The 26,042-nt window shown below is 41.5% G+C and overlaps 1 protein-coding gene and 1 long non-coding RNA gene across 2 annotated transcripts; one reads left to right on the forward strand and one right to left on the reverse strand.

The window, feature by feature from the left end:
• The first annotated feature begins 5,281 nt into the window (after nt 1–5,281).
• Nucleotides 5,282–19,970, forward strand: LOC120739995. Its single transcript, XR_005697308.1, has 2 exons — nt 5,282–17,582; nt 17,690–19,970. It is a non-coding gene; the product is annotated as an uncharacterized LOC120739995 (long non-coding RNA).
• On the reverse strand, nt 19,682–24,402 carry zfp36l1a (zinc finger protein 36, C3H type-like 1a). The gene is made up of 2 exons (XM_040042042.1): nt 24,235–24,402; nt 19,682–22,986 (listed from the first exon to the last, which is right to left on the reverse strand). Exons 1-2 carry the CDS (start codon nt 24,283–24,285, stop codon nt 21,919–21,921), a joined length of 1,119 nt encoding a protein of 372 aa, XP_039897976.1. The 5' UTR covers nt 24,286–24,402; the 3' UTR covers nt 19,682–21,918.
• Between the last annotated feature and the right edge of the window lie 1,640 nt (nt 24,403–26,042).

Raw genomic sequence — 26,042 nt, forward strand, 5'->3', positions numbered from 1 at the left:
ATGCTTCTCTTATCTCTTTATATGATGTGAAATTTGTTAGGACAGCATAACTGTAAGAGAATGACACTAAAAGAATTGTTCACACATCTGAGGTGTGAGCGTTGGCAACCTGAATGCAGTCTGTATATACCAACAATCTCTTTCACTTGTCTGCTAGCACTTTTCTGAATTCTGAATCTTTCATGTCCTAATTGTAGGAGATTAAATGGTAAATGGTAAATGGCCTGTATTTATATAGCGCTTTACTAGTCCCTAAGGACCCCAAAGCGCTTTACATATCCAGTCATCCACCCATTCACGCACACATTCACACACTGGTGATGGCAAGCTACATTGTAGCCACAGCCACCCTGGGGCGCACTGACAGAGGCGAGGCTGCCGGACACTGGTGCCACTGGGCCCTCTGACCACCACCAGTAGGCAACGGGTGAAGTGTCTTGCCCAAGGACACAACGACCGAGACTGTCCAAGCCGGGGCTCGAACCGGCAACCTTCCGATTACAAGGCGAACTCCCAACTCTTGAGCCACGATTAAGCTTCAGTTACTTCTTCATGAGCTGTGCAAATAAAGAGTATGACACAATTTTGGCAACAGAAGAAGATACCTGTGTTTGCTGATTGTGGTCAGAGAAATTTCTATGAAGAGAATAATAACTCAGACACACCCAACTGCATGTGTTGTTTTTATCCTGTTCAAGCACAGTGCACATCATGCTACTCGTGCAACATGTGACTGCATGTAATTAAAAACGTTTTCTTTGAGGTAAACGGGCTTGCGGTAAATGAGGTGATTACTCCACTTGAACTCACTTGAACTACTTGAGGCAGCTGCAGAGTTAGACGACCCTGTGTTCTGACCCTTCTAGAAAAGGCAGTTTTATTGTACGCTTTCTCAAATCCTATCCTGCGATCACGTGATCATGTCCTTTCTTGTGAGCTGCAGCTTGTCTGGACCTGCCTGACTGCAACCCTGCCAAACTGCGAGGACCCGAGGCATGAAGTGCAATCACGTCCATCAACTCTTATCAAACCTGTCATAGGGTGTCTGATGCAAGGGTGCCTTGCACAATCACCTCCCGACAGAGGAGTAGAAAGGCTAAGCTCTGATTTTATGTCGTTATTATTAGGTTGAAATATATGTTTACAGCTTTTATTCTTATTAATCTTCACCACAGACATATTAGGAGCCACACTCTCTCATTTTCACTCACAGCTTACACCTGTTTACCAGTTTAAATTGTATTACTTACATATAATACAATATAAATATGACTCTTTATACACAAATATACTTTTCCATCATGTTTATCAGAAGAAGAAGCCTGTAAAACTGCTTATCCATAGTTACTGTAAACATTTGTGACTAAAAAAGAAACACTAAATCAAAAATATAGTTGAAAAAAGTCATTTGGGGCAAGTTATAGCTGTGTTTAAAAGCATAGACTTCATTGTCCAATGGATTGATTCATAAGAGGAAAATCTCTTTGTTATTTAGCTAAATTTGATTTCATTCAAAGTGTTTGTAATACTGTTTTTATCTTGGTTTTGTGATATGGTTTAATGCTCCAGCTTAGTCAGGAAATGGAATTTGTGGTTGTGAAGTTGTTTTGTTTACCGGCGTTTCCACGGTCAAGGTTCATCTTTCACTCTCGGGTGTCAAACCAGTGTGACAGAATTATTTCTAAAGTGGTTGGAAAATGGAAATTTCAGCAGCTTGTGTTCCACAACACAAGGGGAACCTCCTGTGAAAGACAACAATCAGGTGCCAGTCGAGGGTTTCAGGATCTAACAAATGCACCTAGTGGCAAATTTGTAATTTTAAGCAGATGTTATGCTTTGTCATGCAGGATAGTCATACTCATACTAAGAAAGTTGTGAGCAATTCTTCTAATCGCTCTCCTGATAAGGCAAGTAAAACAAGAAAACACGCCCTGCTGGTTGACCTAATTTCTTAAGAAACCCTGATATAAATCATATTTCTGTATGCTGTAATTTACTGCACCCCTATATAATTAAAGCAAAATCAACCAACACAGAAGAGATATGGCTTTTCACTGTCTAATATTCTTAGTATTTAACAGAATAATTATTAAATCATTTGGAGGATACAACATTGGCTCCCTGTTAAATTCGGATATTATTTATACATCACTCTGCCCCATCCGCCCCTTTGGGGATAATGGTAAATGTGTTAATTGGGCTAGCAAGCTTGTTACCACTTAACTAGCTAGTTAGTATTTAAGCTTTATTTATTTTATGTTTTTTTAATGGAAAAAAGTGCCAAAGGGAGAGATAAGAAAAAAGAGATCACTAAAGCCTCAGGCCCAGAAACTACCAGTTGCTAGAGAAAAACATGCATTCTGTGACCAGTTCGGGAGGGTTCTTTGAGGTTGTGAAAGTCACTAGTGTAAAACTGGTCACAAAGAGGTATATGGTGCTGCACGGACACCTTCCCTATGATTGCTTTGTACACTGGTCACTGATGAGTTGCTGTGGCCACCAGTAGTTGGAATGGAACGTTGCTGACTTCTCTTTATTCGCAAACTATTTGGAAGCAGTAGTGAGACTGAAAAGTGCAACACACACTGGAAACAGAAGCTGTTCACCTTGAATATAAAGGTTTTGCCTCTGTGCTCCAGCCATCGTGTTTCTAAAGTTCCAGCTTTTACATTAAACTCAAGCGGCCTCCTTTTTTAGGTTGCATTGCACTTCTTCAAGTTTTACTACAACTACCGTAGTAGTTTGTGAGATTTTTCACATATGTCAGTGTCTTTATTCAACTACAAGCGACTGCAACAAGCAGTTGGCAACCAAAGCAGCAACTCTTTGTCTCTACTTTCATTGATTGACCGCCAGTTACCTCCAGAAACAACTCAACAGCCATTCAGGGAATACACATTTTTCCTTCTTGACTTGGAGGTTTATATATTTACTACATATATACAAAGGTTTGCTTTTATTTGCTTTAGGGGTTTAACTCCAAATGCCTTTATTTTTGTATTTTTTTTTTTGAGAAGATGTTATATAAAGATTATTTTACAGTATTACTCACTGAAAAGAAAACAGCAGATCCTAGCAGCATGCAGCAACACGTTTGCCCTTTCTAGCAAATCTGTTTCACTATCTGCAATCACACAATGACACACACACACAGAGCAGTGCACAGGCAAGATTCGCTCCATGTCTCCCAGTCCTGATCCCAGATGTGGGGACCTGTAGCAGCCTGTTTGAAACCAAACCACCTTTATAGGGTAAGAGAAATAGCTCAGGGTGTACAGGCAGGGCCAGACGTATCCCAACATCAGCCAGACAACTCTGGTGTCTTTAATGGCAACTATACGGATCAGAAGACTGAAAGGAGACACTGATATGAAGTGGCGGCAGGTTCAACTCAAAGTCGCTTCCATTTGCACCATTAGAGACTGGAAAACATGGACTGCTTTATATAATCATATACACATGTAGACACGCACTCCATACATCTTATGTAAAACATTTTATGTATCTGTTCGAGTCACTCCAAGTCATCCCATCTGGTCTTAGCACTGTTTGCATCTGCATGTTTACACCAAAAGAAATGATGTCAAGTTGAATTGCATTTGTTTATCTTTTCTGGCGTCATCTCCTGAACTTTACTCCCCCATGCTTTGCTCCCTGTTCCACAGAGAGAGTTCATTTTTTGAGACACGCTTGTTTTATATGAAAGAAGCAGATGAGCACAACATCATCAGCCTTTACTTGGGCAGATCATGTTCTCTTACACTAGCTACTTTGGATTTTAAAAATAGCTTAGTCTGAAGGTAAGTGAAAATTAGCACTATAATTATAATATAGAGTTGAGATATGAATCAGTAGTTAACTGTATTAAGTTGCAAAAGAAGTAGAAAAAGTTGCAAAGTAGCAGGTTAAGTGAGAAACTAAACAGTTGCAGCTGGTTATAATAAAATAGCTGCTGTTCCCGAACATTTTTGGATTTGAACCCTTCACAATTAAGGATGTACTCCCTTTTACATATTTTTAAAGCTTTTTAGTGACCTAACATAAAAAAGTTTTGTTTATTAACCTTTGTGTTTCCTATTTTATTGTCTTGGGTCTTTTGAAATTGATTAAAAATTCCATTTTGTGCCCAAAGTAAGTTTCTCTCAGAATAATACAGTGAATTTATTTTAAATTACTTCTATAAGATGTATCACGGTCCACAGAAAAATGCAACATTTACTGTGGCTAAACTCAAATAATCTCTGAGCTTCATCAGGTAATACACAGAGTCAGTTGCCCATGCTTTAGAGTGAGTCTGACCATGCCTTTCTGTGCTATCCTGTCCAACTCTTATTTCTTGCTGCGGCAGTCAAAAACATGCTGAAAGAATAAAGGATGACTCTTATTGACCAATCACTATCGGTGTTCACACTATGAGTCTCTTAGTTGATGATTTATTCAGTTGCGGCCACATGTGTTGGGTGTCAAAGGAAGCTAAAAATAAAATAAAATATATTTCCTAAAATATCAATTGCTAAGCAGCAGATGCAATTTGGCCAACACCTACAAAAGTAAACATCAAAATAAAAGTGCATACTAGTCTTTGGAAAGGAAAAAAAAACCCATGTAAACAATTTTAATCATAGCCTTGCTCTCTGGGTCCGAAACTATCTCCCAGTGACTGCTTGAATGGAGTTGCTTACTCTGTAAATACAAGGGTACAGCAAATGTGAGGGATACACTGTGTCTTTTCATAAATAAATACACCCTGCATGCCTGTAACCATGTGTTAAAAGTGACTTATGTGCATTAGGTTGCATGTTGAAATGAGCCCACATGCAGAACAGTAGAACTCAAGATGTGCTCCAGGAAATACGGGTGAAGGGGGAGACACGAGGACACATATAAAAGGTAATGCTTCTATGTACCCCTGTGTACATCATTGACTCTCAGCATGACCACTGAACCCCCAGGGTAAGGGGTCAAAGGCTATGGGGCAAAGGGGTCATGACTGCTCTCCCCTCTCTTCCCCTTGAGGGACAGACATAACATAAAACGTCTCTGTTCATAATGGGGATTCTCTGTACTCATGCTACTGCACTTTGCTGTAACGTGCTGGCTAGTGGCACAAAGCTGACTGCTTATGGAGAATGTGAGGCTGCGAGATGTGTTTCTAACCGTGTGTGTGTGTGAGTCCCTAATGACAGATAATAGTAGTTTTGAGTTTGGCAGTGTGTTTGTGAGTGATTACACCTCTGTGTGTTTGTTTGGGTGTGTGTGTGTGTGTGTGTGTGTGTGTGTGTGTGTGTGTGTGTGTGTGTGTGTGTGTGTGTGTGTGTGTGTGTGAGGGAGGGAGAGCGATGGAAAGAGAGAAGTTTGTAGTGTGATAAAGTGACTGTCTAATTGCAGAGAGCCTCACTGTGTGGCATGTGAGATTGTTCTTCCCCTGTGGCCTGAGGTCTCCTGCAGTGAGGGTGTATGTGCATGAGCGCATGTGCGTGTATATGTGACTGCACATGTTTTGTGTGTGCCTAACTGCGATGAATTTCAACTGCCTGCTTCAAGTCTTGGCAGGTTGCCTGAGCACCAGGGACCAAGTCAACTATATTTCATGCTCATTCAGAAAAAGGGAAAAAAAGAAAAAGAAAGAAAGAAAAAATGCCATACATTTTACCCTAAAGTGATTCTCTCAGTGCTTTAGTCCATTCCAGCTGTTTTGTGTGTATATGTGTGAATGACTGTGTTTGAAGGAAATGGAGAAAACTGAAAAGGCTCCAGACTAACTGTTCCACAATGGCCCGCATTGTTCTAGTGCTATAATCAGAGCGGACATGGAACTTGGCCTGGAGACCAAGAGGTCTCTGCAGCCCACGACACAGCTGCTGGAACCCAGATTCACACCAAATCCCGGACTGGAGAGTGAACACAGGGGGTGTAGGTGGTGAGAAACATTGGCTTGTGTTTTTATTCTAAGATCTAATCCTTGTCGTTGTTGTCTCCGTGTTTGCGTGGGGGTCCAGATATAGTAGTCATATTGCCTTTATTGCAGAGGTTTTTATATGCCTGTCAACTCAATAAAAACAGTGTTTAAGTGCTAGCTGCTTCCGTGTACGGAGATTTCCTCTGAGTTCTTGAAAATTCAAACACTTAAAAACAATGAAAACAGTACTTGAGGAAATACACATATTCGGTCCTTTTAAGCAGCCTCAAAGTTTTTCTGGAAATAGTAACAAGATGTAATCTAGTGATTAGTGTCCAAGCACAAAGGTAAATTGACACAAAAAATAACTCGGATCAAAATTGTCACAAAATTTTATCTGTTCATTGAGACAAACTGTAATGGTTCCAGTTGATCAGAATTACAACTTCCACTTTAAGGCGTAAGCTGGGCTGGCATTAGTCACTAATGAGTCAGTTCAGAGATATAGTTCTTTTTTATCGTGACAAGAGCTTTTAAGTTCAAGATAAGAAGTAGATGAGAAGATTGATACCACTAGAGCTCCAACATGATTGGTTTAGCTTTGCATTCAGAGAGGCAGAGGAGTATACCTGACATAACAGTGGCCAAAGTTGAAAAACCTCCACTAGTGATTGCTTTCTAAGTGATTGCTTTTCATTTGTTAGTAAAGATGCCATTTTTATGAATTTTTGATAAAAGCTGTTTTATTCAGTGTCATTCTGTGTTTCTATTCCCCTTCATGTCTGGCAGGAAACGTCATTGTGACATCAGGATGGAAATTGTTTTTCTGGTTATTAATAGGTGAAACAAAACAAGTGCAGTTGCTGGTAAGCAGATTTGTGAAGTTTGGAGAGAGCCAGCTCCTTCAATAGCTGTTTATCGGTGAGGCTGTATTGCTTACCTGCTCTAGCTCGGTTTCTGTTGAATTATTCCACTAATACAAACAAATCTGCATTTTGTCTTCATGCCCTTTGTAATGCTAAACTTCTTTTCCCTGCAGCCATCGCTCTTCACCACAAATGAAAGGTTAAATGCATGCAAATGGCCGAGGTTTATACATATATGCTGAAACAAAAGTGTTTTTTGCAGAACAGATCATGCTTCCACGCTCAGCACCAGCCCCCACATCAAGCTGTCTGCAAACGCTCTAAAATGTCATATGATTAGAGGGCAATGCAGTCCCATTCCCTTCTATTCTCCCCTGCCTGTGTTTACATGTTGATGTAAACATCTGCACTTTTCCAACTGTTCATTTGATATTGCTTGAGCATCTGAAACCTTAAAGGACTCAAACAGTTAAATTGTCATGCCTCTTTCACCACAGCTATTGCTGTTGTTGTTATTCACTTCGACTTCCTTTATCACTGCTGTTTCCTGTTTTCCTGTGTTAGATTAAAAAAAATGTCAGTGATTAAATTCTGTTTTTCTGCTTGGAGGTGAAATGACCTGGTTCAAAAAGAAAAAAAGTGTCTCCAATCTGCAACATTAATGCACAAAGGAACAAAAACACTGAGTTGATGGTATTTGCAACTTTCTTGCATGATATTATATGCCTGTTTTAAGCAAGCATGACCTAACTTTCAGTGTATTTGCTGTTGCTCTGTCCATATTACTTAGAACAATGTTTGAGCAAGACTGATGAAAGATTGAGCTTTCATCAACTGCACAGAACAGTGTGAAAGAAACTGTGACTTTAATGACACCTCAATGCCGCTTCACCCTGTGCTTTTTTTTTTTTTTTGTTAGAATTCAGAAGGGCCTCCCTCGAAACAGCATTTTAAAGTAAGTCTAAAGTATAAGTCAATTTGCCGCAGCGGAGCACCAAAAACAGAGCAGTAACTAATAAGCCAGTGGTGCAGCACACAGGGAGCTGGTACTCAAAGTTTTATATGATTAGACCACAAGTTCTCTGAGCAGAGTTGTCTAATAAGAGGCTTATAATTGGCCGGCAGTCTACCAGTGGTCCAACCACCTTAATGATACAGCTTTCTGTCTCTCACTCCTTTCTTTTATGGAGGCTTGGGTGCCATGGTGCTGCTTGATGTTTAATGTGAGTTAGTTTCTGGGGCTTGTTTATGTGAGGTGTGAGATTTATTCCTGTGCACACTGTGGTTTGGTTTTCTTGCAAGTTTGCTTTAGCTCTTTTATGTTTTGTGTTGTAACAATAGAGGTGTTTTAGAAATAAAATTCTTTCTCCCCCACCACCATTGCAGCTGTGAGAAGGGAGAATTGAATTAAGGCCCCGTGCTGGTGAGTCAGTATTTCCACAGAGCTGCTGCTGGCCCTTCTGGAGCCGAGTAGACCTGGCCACGAGCCGTTCATCAGCTAGCCAGGTCGAGCTGGTGGATGAACCGTCACACACTGTGTGCGCTTATTCACTTTTTTGCTCTCATATCTCTAGCCCATTTGTCAAGATATGACTAACAACTGATTAGCTGAGTTTAAAATTAGTTTGCTCAAATTTGTGTGTCACTTAACTCAGTGTGTGTGATCTCACTTACACAGTCGCACAGAATCTCGTGTCTGCAGAGTGCGAGTCAAAAAGTAAACCTGATTCTAGCCAAGGAACTGCTTACAAACGTAATAACATGTTATATTTATTCCATCAGTAAACAATGGAAAAGATGTGTTTTTTTTTATAAACGGCCCCAGAGTATTTCTTAGTTGTGAGTCTTTTCATGATGACCTGTTCAGAGTGTACCAGCGCTCCCAGCAATAAGTAGATAAGTGATCAAGAGTATGTATGTATGGAGTCTTTTCATGTTAGGACCCCACCAAGAAATACTCAGATGCAAAACTCCCTTCCTTGTTATTTTAAAACAGCAGTTTAAACAAAAAAGACCTCATGTGTAATAAATGAACCTCGAAAGTGCTGACAGGCAGATTTTGTTACTTTTGGACAGAGTCACTGTGGCTGTTTCTTGTCCTTTTGTTTATCTAAACTTCATGTTTTATGGACACATGAATGTTATGGATCCTCTCATTAAATAAGATGCAAGAAAGCAAATAAGTGTATTTACCAAAATGAAAATCCATTCTCATAAGGTATCCCATGTTTGTTTTAATAAGGCTAAACTTTTGCTCCTTCACAGAGGAAATGTTTGGAGATTTTTTTTTTCTTTTTAAGCACTGGAAAACACAAGGAGAGGCCCTGTAATAACTCACCACAAGAGATCTGTGTCACGGTATGCTTATTTCCACTGAGAAACGTCCAGGGAATAATCATCAGGATTACTAATGCATGTTATATAAAAGAGACCTGAAGAAAGACTTTGTCAATGGCAATCACTGTTTTGTCTCTTGTGTGCCTGATCACTTAAGTTACAGCTGTGACCGTCTTCATTCTTCTCACACTCGTGAGGGGACCGTCTCATGCGGCTTGTCGACAGCGTGTTAAGCTGTAATAGTTGCACCATAACTTCTCAAAAATTGATTTGATTCAGGGCTGTGTTTGTCTTGGCCGGGAACTGTCTCTGTGGTTGTGGTCTCAGAGTGGAAAGCAGAGGGCAAGAGGGGAGGAGGAGAAGAAGTTGGAAACACAGTGGAGAGAAAAGCAGAAGAGGGTGGTATTCAAAGAATTATGTAAGACTTCAAACAGGTCCAGTCTGGCGAGGAGCGTTGATTTGAGAATTGTGGGCCCCTTGGGTCAGGTGGCCTCTCACATAGCCTCCCATATGGTCTACATTTCCCCTCGTTGCCTCCGCCCTTCATCTAATTGCCAGGTAATGTATCGTTGCTCTGGCCTATCTTCCTCTCTGTCACTGTTATTCTTCTCCTTTATTAATGGAAGGCAGAGTGGTGTGGTGGTGACGGCGGTGGAGGTGATAGTGGCTCTTGGTTTGGCGTGACGCCACCGAGGGGCCCAGCACTGACACTTTATACATCAGCAGGTTTTACCAAGGTGTTCATTTCAAGAGCATCTCCTCTGCTTTGGCTGCTCCTCCTTTTACTCCCTTCGGCTGTGGAAGGTAAATCAAAGCTGGGGATGATACAGGAGACCTTATTCAATCCAGACAGTTGTCTCACACATATGGAAACACAAACACACACACACACACACATATATATATACAAAACTACATGCTTGTTTGCCTCTGTGCACTTGTGTGTGTAGGTGTTCTCGAACATTCATCAATCCACTTCTTACCATGTAATCCCACAGCGCAGATCGCTCTTTGCCTGTTTGACTCATAAGCAGCCAGGCAGTTTATTTTACAGCCTTTCTGCTCCAGTCACAGCTAAGCATAACAATACACCAGCGGACATGTGTTTGTCATAAACTGGAAGGCTCAAAATTGCATTACAATCGTTTACACTTTGAACAAAGTTCAAAAAGAATCATTGTACACCACATTTAATTATGCGTTATACTTAATGTTCATAATTCTCTAGTGATTTTCCACTGCTGCTGGACACTGGAAGCCTAACTACAGCAAAAACAACATGGGCTAATCAACCAAAGTAAGCCTTTTAGTAACAGTAAATGCCAAACCTTGTTTGTTATGCTCCACGGGCCAAGTCTCTTACTTCAGGGACTCCATGTAAGGGGCTGGAACTCAGATATTCTGAGTTAGTGACATGCTACAGGCATGGCAGTAGCAACATGAGCCCGACTGAATTTATCAGACCTTTGCGAGGGGCATAAATGTCCATAAGACTTTGCTAACCTCCTGTGTTGCAGATCAAGCCAACATTACCGTCTGGTGCACATGGAAGAGCTCAATTACATAACTTAAGACTTTCATTAGCCTCTCTGCTCCATTGACTTCTCTGGGAAAGGTCCAGATGTGACTTCATGAAGGGCTCTCTCTATGCAGAGCTCTGTTCCGCTATGCCCCCCTTCTCAACCCCCGCAGCTGTAAGCACTCAGAAGAAACCAGGGAGAGAGGGGAGGCTGGCTGAGAGCTTTATTAAAAAAATCAGACACCCCATAGACCCCCCAATCTTGCTTCAAAAAAAGAGAGAGAAAAGTTCCAGCCCCACCCAAAGCAGGCCTATGGTCCCCTTCTACCCCATAGGTCTTCTAAAGTAGGCCAATAAGTCTTTTAGCATGTGGTCTCCCTGTCAGCCTGAGGTGGCTGACTAGACAGGCTGCTGCTCCAGGGGCAGGAAGTGGGAGCCGGCCAGGAGACACTCTCTGAGAGGCTGCCCAAGTAAACAACCCTCCCCCTTCAGCACACATGCTCATACACATTTATATGTGTTTATATGCTCATACACATTCGGATGTGTTTACATATGACTATATACACACACACACACAGACACACATATAATACGTCACCTCCAGAAATTCTGACAAACTTTAACTGGGAAACATTATAAATCTGAATGGCACTGTCTCACTGTTAATATCATTATGGTTTATGGATGACTTTAATTTATTTCAGGCTTTGGTTTTGCTTAGACCACAATGCACTTTTAAGACTGAAAACTGGAAATAGCTGAGGGCCTTCTAATCTAATTAATGGCTGTGTTGTTTGATCGCATGTGTGCAAGGCATAAATTTGTACAGCTGAGTGTGCACCACTGTGGAACGTCATTCTAAAATCTTATGCCAAAGTAACAATTTCTACATTAAAGAGGGAGTTTGTTCTACTCATTGCTGGCATTTGATATCCAAATCTCCTGTTGTGTGACTTCGTGTCTGAGTATTATGGCCGTGACGATTTTCCAGAGCAGGGCAGCTGCTTGTGTGACTGTGTTTCTGGGAAGGCAGCGGACACAGGTGGCGAATAGGTTAGGGCTGTGATTTATCGAGAGCTCTTTTGCCACGCATTGTGCTGCGGCCTTCCTTTGGGCCTCAGTCTGCTCTCACACATTATATTGAACTTGTTGCTTGTTTTTCTGTGTCGCTGATAACAATGATGTTTGATTCTCAGAGTGGAAAACCCAGATGAGTTCCTCTCAGAGAACCAATTTATTGTTTCCCCATGTGAAGCTATTGTATAGGTGATTTAGCTTTTTCTTGGGTAGATGTAGACCCCAGGAAAGATGTTTTCTATCGAGGTGAGTCTTAAATTAAAGCTCTAATCCTTAAGAACACATCAATATTAGGGTTGGGAACTTTTCTAAGTGGTTCTTCTACGTTGACTGCTTTTTTGAGGGATGTTATCAGCAAGCAGGTATTGGTTATATGCAGGAGATGGCAATGTGAAAACTAAAGTAAGACAAATAAGCAATATTATTTAAAATATCAGGTGATTGGCAAGGTATTGCAGATTATTCTGAATACTGTAAACCCCCAAGATCTTCTTCAGTACAACTCTAATGTGAAGCTTAGTTGTAACTCTTATTTATATTTGGTATTTAAGGGTTAAAAATCAGAGCCAGTCAGTCTTCAATTATGTGATGACTCATCCCCTGGATTGATTTGGCATGTTTGCTCAACTGAATCTGTGGCTTCAAAAATACAGAGCTCTAGAGGCCTCTGCTTCACTTTTTTGGAAATGTAAGCAAAGTTTTCAAGGCTCATAAGTAAGGTGTCAGAACACACACCTCTGGACCAGTATATTGCTCTGCTTGCCAATACAATCTGCTTGTTAAGTGATGACCTATCAACCTTGTTCCAAGGTCCAAGGTTTAAGGTGTTGTAACACTTTGTCTCTTGTTTTATTTGATAGAAACAAGCCCCTAAAAATCATCGGTGGTTGCTCTTGGCCTCTCTGGCTTTTCATTAGCTCTACTCATGTGCAACTCATTTTTAACCTCAGTTTTTAAAAACTCACAGGCTACACTGCAAACCATTACAAACACCAGCTCAGGAGCGTGACTTTTTCATAGCGAGTTGTCCAAACCACACATCAACATATTAATGACTAACTCCATGTTACAGATAGATTTTCTTTTTCAACATCTTCTTGCTGCTATATGATGACATTTGTCTCAGCTTATCTAGGACCCTCAACATGAATGTGCATTGAGGAAAAATGTACCCAAATGTATCCAATTTAACCATTTAATACATCTTCTCTTTGCTAATGTGTTTATATTAGCCTAACTGTAGCTAGCCACCAGTTAGCATGTTATAAAAGGTAAGCTAGGACAACCTCACTAACCCTACATTTACCTGGTATTTAATTTTCAATCTTTGTTGACGTCCAAATGTATATAGGAGCTGTATGTTTTATTTTTATAGAAAGCTTAAGTCATACGATGGTGTAACATTGGCCTAGCTAACGTCCTACCAATTTCTAATTCCAGTAACCTTGTAAATCCTCTTTTTGATAGATGCCCTTTTGATAAGCCTTACTGTAATATTGGGACAACAGCCACACTGATGATTTTATTGGTGCTGATAGACTCTGGATAATTTTTAACCCTGGTTGGATTCTCAGTGTTAAATCTTTGGAAAAATTTAGACCCAGAGATGGCTAATGATGTCAGACTTTATGAGCAGATTTTTTTAACAAGAAATAAACAATTGTGTTTTTTTAAACACTTGACTGAATAAATGTACCTGTATATACAAGTTCAGGATGATGTTGACATAAAATTGTACTGGTGTGTTAATGTGTAACATGATAAGCACTGTGCAAAGAGTCATAATAACAAAAGCTCTCTCACAAATGTAATTTATACAGCAATATTCATTTGGAGATTCGATAACAGCCACTCAATGGTGATACCAGCACAAAGTAGTAACAGCAAAACCCTACTGGACCAATCCAACCAGTGTTGTCTTTATTGTTTGCAAATTAAGACTTTAAGCTAGAGGAGTATGGTATTTTGCATTTTGAAATTGACCTTATATTATCTCAGTTTAACACTTCAGCAAGTCATTTTAGGCCAAGTCACAAAGCAGTCAAGTCTGAAGTTTGAAACTTATTTTTGTGGTTTAGGTCTGACTCAAATTTTAGTTTCACTTCTCAGATCCCAAGCCCTGAACCCAGACACACTTCACTTCTAGTAATAATAATAAGAATTTGACTCAACTGTTTGTCATCTTCTCGTAAAGTTTACAAAGTCTCGCGCAAAAGTGTTTCCCACTGGGCACAAGATGAGTCTGTCATAGTAATGCCCTTACGCCAGTATTACTCAAGGCTTCATGTAAAGTTAGGCTTTAATCCTTTTTTCCTCTCTACCTACGCGAGTGCTTGTCACAACAGGTTAGCAGGTGATGCTTGAGGGCGAGCACAGTGCAGGAGCGAGCTTGACAGGTTTCAGGTCGGCCTTATCTTGATCGAAGACATGCCTTGAGAAATCTGAGCAGCAGTCAAACACTTCCAAACAATCTGGGTTGTTTTTAAAGTAAAATTCCTCCATCATGAGAAGCCTCATGCATGTTCCTGAGGGAGCGCACTGTTAAATGCATGTGTGTGTTTGTCTTAGACTTGCATACGAGCGGGAGAATGCATGCACGTTTGTCTCGTATATGTGTGTGTACGTGTAAACGAGTGGGTGTGAGATCTGTGGTTTCTCACAGTCAGTTCTTATCTTTGTCCCTCTGAGTCTCCGCCAGCAGATCATTGTGAAATACACACGCACATAGAGACAGAGTTCACTTTTAACTATTCCCTAACGTCCCAAGGCCAGATACTGTATCTAGGGCTTGTTTACAAGTCAAACAAAAAAAAACTTATACAGTCATGGTTATATTAGCAGGAGGGTAACTGAAGTCCAGACGTACTCTCTGTGTCACTGTGTTCATTCTTTGTCTAGTTTTCAAACACTGTTTAAATCCTTCTGGCCATGAAAAGGCTTGTACTTTATCTATTTCATAATTTTAAAAACTTTTTTAAAGTCAACATCATGTGAGTGCATTTGAGTGTTAGATTGCAGATAGAGATGATCGTCTATGTGTAGTGCAGACTTGGCCTCGGTGCAAGGACTTCCTGTAAAACTGTCACTGATGTCATCTTTGTCTGCTTTTACCTCTAAAAGGCCAGAGTGACTCATAGTTAGCCAACTTTGAGTCTGTCGTTCTCTAATATACTTCTGTAGGTGTAAGGGTGGAGGAGGAAGTTTATTTCTAGGAGCGTGATATGTACATGTGGGTGTGTGTGTGTGTATGTGCGTGTGAGGTCATTTAAATCAGTATTGATCTAGTGAGAAACTGAAAACTGCGTTTAAGAAGTGAGAATGAGACTGTTTTCCAGTGTCGCTGTCACCAGAGGAAACAGATGCTGCAAAACAAAACTGAGAATCACGTGTAAGGAAACGTGCTGTTTTTAGCTTTAGCATGGTTCAGTGACTTCGAGCTAACCTCATTCACTGTCTTGTGTCACACACAGAGGCATAAGTAAAGAGTTGGATATATAGTAACATGTCTTTTCGATATCCAACATGGAGTTTTTACAGACTTTACCTCGAAATAAAACGAAGCCAAAGCTCAGCTTTGTGACTAGCTGATGAATATGCTTTATTTTTTGCACAATTATTTGCTTTTACATGGAGAGATATTGTGTAATGTGCCTCTTCAGGCACCTAAAACTCATTCAGAGATGGAAAATCAGACTTTGAGTGAGTTACAGATAGAAAAGGCTTGTTTACAACCTACCGGATGATCAGTGCTGCCCTGAGCCCCGCTGTGACCTTCATAAATGTCATAGAAATATTGTCATACAAATGCTTGTCAAGGCCATTTAAGCAAGAATTTGCATTTTAATAAAGCAGAGCAAGTGTTGTTCTGCTAATGGAGGCCGCGTTTTTCCCATCAGGCCGTGACGCTGGAAGTCATAAGACAGGAAGACTGAAGTGGTTCAATACTCAGGAGAACTGTGTGTGACTCACTCGGCCCAGTGGACCAGAAACCCAAAGCAAAACAGTGTCAGGTTTGTTACAGCCTCTCCTATTGGTCACTCCTCATCTCCTGTTTCCACTGGGCCAGTGTCTCGTTAGGAAAAAGTCATCACCTGTCCATTAGCGCAGAGCTCAGCGAGAGTCTAGTGGCTTTGTGTTTGTTTTTCTGTCACAGTAAGGAGTGGAAGGGTGTGTTTCCACAACCTGTCAGACAGCCATCACCAGTTCTCTCCTCTGAAGCCTCCTCACCTCTCTGCTCCTCTGCTCAACACATGTGTTTTCTCTTCCTTTCTTTAAAAGGTCAAGGGTTGCCACTTTAGCCTGAGGGGAGGAAAAGCACATGTGACACTGGATCCAGACACGGCTAATAGTCATTATTGGGTAAGTAGTATGTCACAGCCTCAGTCGGCTAGATAACAGCAGCGTGGAGAGCCCGGATTAAAGCCACGGGATCAGGGAGTGTTTGTGACTGTTGTCTTTGTTGATCTGCAATGAGTCTAGCTGTGACACATACAGCCATAGACCTACAAAGATAAAGCCCGTTGGCTGCTGCGGGCAGCAGAAAAAAGTGCATATACTGTATACTGTATACTGAGATTGCAGCAGTGTGATTACCAAAATGCTAACTGTAAAGCAACTACTAAAGCATGACTTTCAGATAAGATATTTTATGAAATGATTACCCAGAAACATGTATGGTAGGGGAAATCATGAGGTTGTGAAAATAGGTTGATGCTATTGATAAAAGAGGGTGGCGTCACTGCTGTGATGCCATTCTACAAACAGCAATGCAGCTCCTTCAAAGGACATAGTTAATATTGTTTTCTTTGTTAAGGCAGTTATCGACAAGGGTTTTTTTCCCCCATAGATTTAGGTATTGGGTGTTCCACTTTCTGTGTCACTCAGTGTGACTAATCTATATTGTTTTGTATTCAAACGGTAAACTTCACAAACAGTAAAATGCATTCACTACAGGCTGATAATAGTCAGGAAGAGATTAGAGGGGGGATGAGAAGGTCCCTTGTTAGCACAAATTATAAAACACATCCCCATAATTAAGTTAAGAATTTCAATATTTAGGAAACCAGACTTTAACTCCCAGCAACCTCTTTTGCGAAGTCATGGACAAACAAAGAGCAGAGCTAAAAGTGAGGACAAACAGAGAGGATGACTGTGCATTGCCACTGTATAAGAGCAAATGAGGCCTTTGGCAAATCTGTCATCTGACAGCAAGGTCAGCGTATGGGGATTGTGACAGACAAACACTAAGACGGCACTCTTTTTCCTGTCATGGTTGATTTGTCAGAGTTTCAGTTTAGAATCATCAGAGCAAATGGCTCATTATTACTATTTATAGATTTATTTATCTTCACATGGGTTAAACCCCCCTGAATACTGTGTAATGTGTTAATTAGGAATTTATGGGTGGCTGTATGCCTGTTTTGCACAGAGTGACAAAGCATAATTTTCTCAAATTATGCTTTTGATGTCCACGGGTCAGTGTTTTGCTGCTGCACAGATGATCTCTTTACCGTTTTCCATGCAGATTTCTGAGCTCCCTCTAACCTCCTCGCTCGAGGTTGACCTTAGCCGTTGTCCCACAACACCTGCTGTGCTGCAGTAACACACAAGCATGCACACATGCATGCACACCGCACTGCAGCCACCCTTCTCTCAGCTGTCAGTGTAGATAAAAGACAGTTAGAACATCAGCACTATTTACTCACCTCTTTCTCAAACAAGGAGGTAGACCTTCCTGCGATAACACAATTGCAAAGTGTACACGCTCTGACATTCTGTTGCTCAACCCTGCAGGTTAAAGGTGAATGGAGATTGGGACTGAGAGCTGAACTACAAACTTGCTTTATCCTGTTTTGCAGGAAGCAATGAGTGAACGAGCTTGGTCTGTGTCACTGCATCGTCTCCATATTGGAAAATTACCTGCTGTTAAGTTTGATGAAGTAATGGAAGCTTTCTTTTTCTTTTTTTCAAAAACATATCAAAGAGCAGGCGACCCCCTCCATCCGCCACCTTCGGAGGTTCAGAAACCCACTTCCTGGTACTTCATCTCAAGGTGCCTCTATGCGTACACCACACAAACAGGAAACAGCCCTCTTTCATCAGCCTCAAACTGCATGCACTTCATGTTCTTCTGAAAGGGTGCAGCAAAGAAAAAGGTGTGCATCACTAACGCTCACCTGATTTAGCTTGAGAAGCCTTTCCTTTGAATTCGTTTTTTCTTTGCTTCTTATCTTATTAAAACCAAATACGCAGAACAGTTTTGAAGTGGCAACAAGTTTCCATCGCTTTCATCTTGCTTCAGGCTTGCACCAAATAAGACAATATGCGATGTTTTATACGCTGTGTGGCATTTGCAGATACAAGAACACTATGCAATATTGGTTTTGTTTGCCAAAAACTCTTTTACAAAGAAATATAGAGTATGATATCTTTCAAGTGATGTTAATTAAGTTTCAAGACCCTTGTTTCTTATGAACAAATTCTTGTAGAATTCAAATGAAATGAATGCAAACAGGCTTTTTCAAAGTTTCTAAAAGGGGTAGTGCATAGAAACATCCATCTGCAATCCAAGCAATTTTCACTGTGTTGTTCCCAAACACAACACCCATCTTTGTACAGGTAAAACATTCCATAAAGCCACAAAAAAAAGAGGCCTTTCAACAAGAAATTACTCTCCATCAGTAGCATTTAAATATACATGTTATATCATCTCATCTTTTTAAGCTGACTCCTTAAGAGCACCTTTGTATAACTCACTTCTAAACAAGCTCTTGCATCGTGGTTGGTGTTGATCATTGCTTTATTTTATAGGAACCATGAATGCTCTCTGGTTTTGAATGTAATCAAGGACTTTCTTTGCTTTATCGTGACCACCAGTATGTTTTTAGACCATTTCCAGCTGGTCTAAAATGGGATGGGGGAGTAGGTTGGTGGGTGATGAAGAATGGAGGGACCTAAGGATCAAGACTAGACGCCACAAGGCCCAGGTTCTCAGGGATAAAGCAACAAGGAGGCCTCCATGGGTCAGCTGTGATGGGTCAGCACCCACCATTGTATGGAGGGAGTTCCTGTTGCTGCTCCGGTTTTTTTTGCAATCTGAGAGAATATAAACATGGACAGACGGGAAGTGTCCAGAGGCCGAGGAAATGCAGAAGCGGTGCGTATGTTGAGTCGAGTGCATAAAGTGGAAGTTGCTACTGAAATCGAATACCACTCTACTCGCATTAATGGCCAACTTGTGATTGTTATCTGTATTTATTCTCAATGTAAAAACAGAATATATCAAATTAACCCCAAGGCATATTGTGTTAACTATGACTGCACCGTTTATCCCCCTTTTTACCTGAAATATCCTTGTGTACATATTGATTAGGTCACAACCTCATCAAATCTGTTTTTTTATTCTTGGAAACTTTACGGTAACAGCTCCCCCTGATCAATATTTCTGCTGAAACTAAGTATGCCAGGTCTTTGTGTAATCAAGCCTGCTCAGACTTTGACTATCCCCGGGTCAATACCCCTGGCTGCTGCCTGCACAGCTCACCAATCAACTTGCACCACACCGAAACTCCCTTTAGTTCTGTATTATGCATCGAAAAAGCACTCACCTGATTACAGCCTCAAATATAATACTGTGTCCCTCTTTTGTTAAAACCCAAGTTTCCTTGGGTATGATGTTACCAAATGTAACTAGTTTCTTTTTTTCCCTTCACATTTTGGACAAATGGCAACATTTAAAGTATGCAGTATCAGTCATTAGAGCTTCCTCATAGCCATTATTGGATTTTTTGATACTGAAGAAACTTGAATACTGATTAAGCTCTGGAATTGTAAGGTTTTAGAATAAGACTGATTTTGTTTTTAACTCACATTCATGGGAAGCCCTCTAGAGCTTGAATGGGTACCCAAAACTGAGCATAAACGTGCCCCATATTTGCTCAATTTCCCAGAACTTTTTACACACCACTCATCACAAAGTTGAACTTTTCAAAAAATACAGGTTTATTGACTTAACTGCAATCAATACTTACAAAAAGAGAGAGAAAGAACGAGAGAGAAAGAGAGAGAACAGGTTTTCATATAAACTCACAGAAATTACTGTAGTGAAAAAACATGGCTGGGAAAAAAATAAAATAAAATACATTCAACAGTTTTACTTTCTTTGTGTCAGAATTTGTTCACCTCTTCCGAACACACGAAGGCAACACAGAACAAGTGACTTGAGGAGAGGAAAAAAAAAAAAAAAAAAAAAAAGTCCTCCATTATCAAATATAAAAAGGCGGAGAGCCCTTAGCTACCTGGAATGTATTAAACGAGGCACTTCCACTGATCAAGCATCAAGAATCCAATTGAATTAAAAGAAGATATACTTTCAACTCATTTGGTCACAACTATTGCTTGTAACAAAACACATTTCAACACAGCCAGCCTCTGAACTGCTAGACTCTGCTAAACGAGTCATGTTACTAATTTTCTTTTTAGCACCCCTTTAAGTCTACCATCAACCCGAGTAGGAATAATCCTCTTCAAAGTTGGGACAAGAGATCAGGGGGAAAAAATAAAAAAAAAATAAAAAATCGAATTAATGTCATAACAGTTAGCTACTGTTACTGTCAGATTACTGTAACATGTGCAAGGGGAGGAATGGATACAAGCAAATCTAGTTTAGATGGAAATGCAGTCCAATAAGAGGGAGTAAGAAAAACAAAGTACAATAAATAATCAAAACGCAAAACGGCTTTTTTTGCATTTTTTTTTTCTTGCTTTAAATTAAGTTTCATTTTGACAAAGTGTAGTTGCAGAACAAAAGTCATTGAAGTACAATATATTAAACTGTGAAAAAAAAAAAAAAAGGAAAACTGACAAAAACGTCTTCACAATCTTTAGATTAATATGGAAGATCATAATTTAACATAAAAGAAAATATATTCTATTGTTCATTATCCAGATAAATACAAAAAACAAAATTAACAAAAAATGCATATGATCACCAATAAATATGTTCTGATAAGTTAAATAAGCAGTGACACGCAAACCTTCTGTCTGGAAAGTTTCTCAAATAATAATAATAACCGTAATAATAACATTAATAAAAAATAATTATCAAATAAAGAAAGCAAAAAGGGATGTAATGAGAGTAGAGAGCTCCACGGAGCAGGTTCTAAAGTGAAGGAGATGGGAGGGGAGGGGGACAAGTAAAGTAAAATAGCTTGGAGATCCGATCTTGTCAAGTCATGCGACGTATAACTATATTATGGGAATTCTGGAATTCCCCGGATCGGTGAAGATGAAGGTGTAGGTGCTGGGGGCAGGACAAAGTCTTGCAGGTTTAATGATCAGTTTGATATCAACTTCCTTCCCAAGGGGGGAAAAAAAAAAGAAAGAAGAAACAGCCAGTGACCAGCAACAGGAGGAGAGGGGGGGGCCATAACCAACTTCCAGTTCAAAGTCCTTCCTGCAGACTCACCCGGTTCAAAATTACATAAGACGGGGCTTGACTGAGGGGTAGAAGGTGGTGGGTGGGGGCAAATGAGAAAGAACCAAAACAAACAGTAGTCCATTCACCCTAAACACATGCAGAAACTGCCCAGGCACTTTTTTTTCTCCATTTCTTTAAAAAAAAAAAAAAAAAAAAAAAAAAAGAAACTATTCATATATTTTCAGGGTCTGTCATTTCTCTCCGTTTGTCTTAACTCAGTCTGTAAAAACGTCTGCGGTGTAGAGCTACAGTTACATTACTGAGCACCCTCTAGCAAGCTCAGGGGAAGTGGTATCATCAGGGAGGATGGCAGGGGAGAGAGGGGAGGGGGATGAGGGCTAGTGCAAAGCACACCCCTTTCCAAGGCCACTTGTGCTGCAACACATTCAATAATACATGAAGAAGAAGAAAAACAAAAAGAAAAACAAGTGGCACCTGGCATAAACAGTCATTTCTTGTTCTCATCATTTTCATTGTTCAGTTTCCTCTCCTTTTTTGGCACTATGACACATGGCGGGGTACTTTCTTTTAAAACTTGCTGTGCAGATTAAGTGGGAAGAAATGATAGATTTAGCTGAGGGTTCCCTTAGTTGATTATATCCTCATAATGCTAACAAGGAACTAACGTGATGTGTAAGGGAGCTTCGAGGGCAGAGGGGAGTCTGAAGGGCAGAGGTAGAGGGGAGTGCCATGTTCTTTGTGTCGTCAAATTTAAAAGTCACTAGTGGATGCGTGCAGTCTAGTCATCAGTGATGGAGAGGCGGCTGAAGATGGGAAGGCGGCGGGTGTTATCCAGCGTGGGGGACTCAGAGCCACACAGGCTGCCACCAGAGCTGCTCTGGTAGCCCTCTTGATCCGACATAGAGTCTGGGGGGCTGGATGAAGACTCCAACATCTGAGGGGACTCCAACATGGGTCTGAAATAGTAAGATGTGCTTGTTGGAGAGGGAGGTGCAGGGGTGTTGGGCTCTGTGCCTACAGGACCGGCATTGAGACTGGGCCCGAACAGGCTGGCCAGCTCCTGGCTGGAGTAGGTGAAGGGATTTCTGCTGGGCCAGTCTGGGATCTCATCAGGGAAGAACATGGGTGGAGGGGTGACTGAGGTGGGGCTGTCTCTCAGCCCAGCTGAGTTGGAGAAACCAGCAAAGCTGTAGCTGTGCTGCAGCCGAGGTCGCTCCATCTTGTTCATAGAGTTAAGAGGAGAGGACTGCTGGGGAGGTCCACGACGCTCCTCGGCATTGTGGATGAAATGGCAGCGAGGCCCATATGGGCAGAAACCGATGGTGTGGAAGGTGCGGCACAGCTCAGTTTTGTACTTAGGATGGCGGCTCAGGCTGCGCAGTTCATGGATTCCGTGAGCAAACTGGCATTTGTCGCCATATTTGCAGGAACCGTTCTCCTCAAAGGGCCTGCAGAGCTCTGTCTTGTAACGGCTGGAGTTCACTTGGCTGCTGCTGCCAGTGGGACTGGCAGGGCCCAGGCACTTGTTGATGAGCCTCTCGCCCGTCTCGGAGTAGGAGCGGTCTCGCAGGCGGTTCTCCTTGTTGTTGCTGGCATTGCCAACCCCTGAGATGAGTGAGGAGGACTGGTCCGCTGCCTTCAGGCTATTCAGAAATTGGTTCTGGTTGAACTTTGTGCTGCTGACAGAGTGCCGCCGCTGGTACACGCCTCCCACTGAGGGAGATCCCACCGCCTTCCTGTCCAGCAGGGGTCCGGCGGAGCTGGAGATGGGCACGTTGGTGCTAGTGCAAGGAACAGACATTGGATGGGAGACACCCAGGTTGTTGTTGTAGCTGAGAAGTTTGTTCTGCAAGAAAAATAAAGTACAGAAAATGCAAGCATTAGAAAAAGTAGAGCACAAATAAAAAGCTACTTTCAGCAGCTCCCTGATTTTTAAGTCCGATTGCCATCCTGATGCAACTCCTGAAAGTGACTGAACGCTTGTTAGGTGAGCCTATAAACCATTTGTACAGATACTCTCCCTGAATAAATAAATAAAAATGACAGGCACTGTGGGACTGGTGGGGCTACACCTCCGCCTGCATGACTGTTGTTTTTTGGCTCAGACCACATTAGCGGATACAGGCCTATAGAACAGCAGCTGGTTTGGCAAGTTGCCCAGGTTAGGAATGTGTGCGCCTGTGTAGTCAATAGGACAGCAGCACATGAGAGGCCTGTGGACGACCAGTGTGGGCTACAAAGAGCCTGCATCATTTGAAAGAGAAAGAAAGTGGCCAAACATTCTGTGGATTACAAGGGAAACCTGATCTGCTTTCACACATTTCCATACTAGTGGAAATGAACAGTTAGTCATGATTTACATAAACATGACAGTGTAAATGAAATCCAACAAACTCCAGAGGGAGGCTAAAAGAAAAACAAAAACGCTTTGAGAGGCAATCTGACACTCAAAACGGGGTATGAAAACGAATTACGCATCAAGTGTTAAGGTGAGACGATGCCGGTAGTTTAAGTAGTTTTATAGGGGCAGAAAGTGGGCTAAAGCCAGCCAAATCTGGTCAATGATTAGCGAGCATGTGGCTGCTCTGAAAGCGGCATTAAAAGTGGCGCAAAAGTGATCTCATTAAAATAAAGAGGACATAAAGCTTTCACTTTAACAGCCACTGGCTGCCTAAACTGCACACCAACCTCAAAGCATAAACCATAGATATTAAAGTTAGCGGATGTGGCTTATGTTGAACATTAAATAAATACACAAGTAAATAAAAACACCATGTTTTTAAACAAGTTTTTAAATTAACGCTCCCGCAGCGCTTCGGTCCACTTTGAAGGCGCTTATAGCGTAAACCCTCAAGAGACGAGGCCGAAGACAGGAAATAACAGACGAAGCAAACAAATAAACACGCAGCTGACTCAAAGCGGAATACAAAGCAATAAACAGCAAAACAAAAACAGCCTCCGCGCAGGCGGCAGAGGGCCGCGGGCACGGAGCTCGTCATTCCTCCACAGCGGCTAACTCCCCGCTGCTAACAGGCTAACGTCAGCCCACAAGACACACACACAGAGAAGGGGGTAGAAAAAGTTAGGAAGCTACCTTGTTCATTACTTCGAAGTCGAAGAAAGGCGATACCACGGCTGTGGTCATCTTTGCAGCGACCGGAATCAAATCACAAAAGTAGTTTTAAAAAAAAAAAAAGAAAGCCAGTCTACTTGTTAGAAAGTTGCTCAGAGCTACTGAACTCTCCCCCTCTGCCCTGCACCAACCCCGACATTTGCTTTTTAATCAATCGACTGCAGGGAGGAGCTTCAAAAAACGGGCGTGAACTTTCAGTAACTTTAGTAACTGTAGAGAAAAAAACTTGCATTGGTTTGTCAGTTTATGTGAGATTACTCCAGTGCTGGGTGAGCTTTGAATGCCAAACAGTCTTAGGCTACCAGTTAGGAGGGGTAAAGCACTAAAAACAAGTTTCTTTTTCTCTTTAACTTGATCGGAGAATCTGAACTTTGGGTTAGATTTGTTAAAAGTTAATTTTGTTGGAGGGAAAAGTGTCTTCATTTCATAATTAAGCAGCTTAAATATATTTATATAAAATTAAAGTCCGATCAGAAGCCTTCAAAGGCAAGTGAAGAGGAGTAGGGCAATGGAAATCTTGTACTTCTGGAGTTGTTTACTGTATTATCCTCGGGGTTTCAGCTACCATCCACTACTCTGTAATTAATTTACTCTTAATTGCTGGACTGTAACGTCACTTGTGGGACTTTCCGGTGAATTCAGGCACTCGCACTTTTAACTCTTTCCCGACCACAGCTATTTCACTGTTACAGCATTCTTCTTCTCAGCCACAGCTCATTTGTTATTCATTACCAGCAGGTATAAAACTCCTCTTCTGAATTGAATACGTGCATGTCATTTCATCAGGTACTGTAGGCGACAATCTGATACATGAGTGACCTCACTAGATTCGACCGCACTGGCGTGACAGACTACAGAGAGTGAAACCCATACACATGTATTGTGGCTCATCTTGCCCACCCCCCTTCATAAAGTCTATGACATCGGCCATGTGCAGACCCTAATGTCAGGGTTGGGTTGCAGTAGAAAAGGAGAGGAGGGAAAAGAAAAGCAGGGTTGAGGAGGAGGGGGAGAAGAAAAGAAGCTGTTAACATACAGAAAAAAAAGTTGGAGTATGGAGGAGGGGATGATGGCGTGAGGGGGAGATTTATGGAGGACGTTTATTACTACACAGCATTGCCCCCAGGGAAGTGAGGGAAGAGGGGTGGGATAGAGAGGCAAACATTCCCTTTCCCCTTCCTCTTCTTCTTTGCCTATACAGGAGCCATGCAGGGGGGGGGAGTGGGGAGGTGGAGAGCTTTGTCTCTAACTGCTAGCAGCCCTGAAGGAGGCAGGGAAGTTGTTTTTGCACTGAAATGTTGAAACGAGCTGAAATAGAACAGGCCAGATTACACCACAGCTTCTCAAGCAAGTATCTGACTAAGACCTCGTGAGCTGACCTTTTTGGAACTCAAACATCCTCCTCGCTATGCATTAAAAGTAGATGCAAACACCCGGTTACTCTGGACCTTGTCAGTGAACAGCAAGGGTGTGTGTTGGAACATTAAAAAAAAGAGTTTTACGAGCCAGGCCTGTGCAGAGCAATCTCCCCCCGGAGTGTTTTCACAGACGACAGGGTGGGATGACAGACTTGCTAGAAATCTCGTCTGCAGTTCAAAGGGCCTGTCACTGATTGATTAAGTGGGCCAGATCGATTGTCTCCCTCTAAGGGAGAAACAGAGCAGGGAAGTAGAAAGAGAATCACTTTTCTCCCCCTTTTCTTTTCATTTTGCAAATGCAAAAATCCCGTAGCTGGTGTGGGAATTCGTAATATGTAACACAAGTGAAGA

Source organism: Simochromis diagramma, unplaced genomic scaffold (genome assembly GCF_900408965.1).
Source record: "Simochromis diagramma unplaced genomic scaffold, fSimDia1.1 OVJJ01000304.1, whole genome shotgun sequence".
In the NCBI taxonomy this organism is placed as follows: Eukaryota; Metazoa; Chordata; class Actinopteri; order Cichliformes; family Cichlidae; genus Simochromis; species Simochromis diagramma.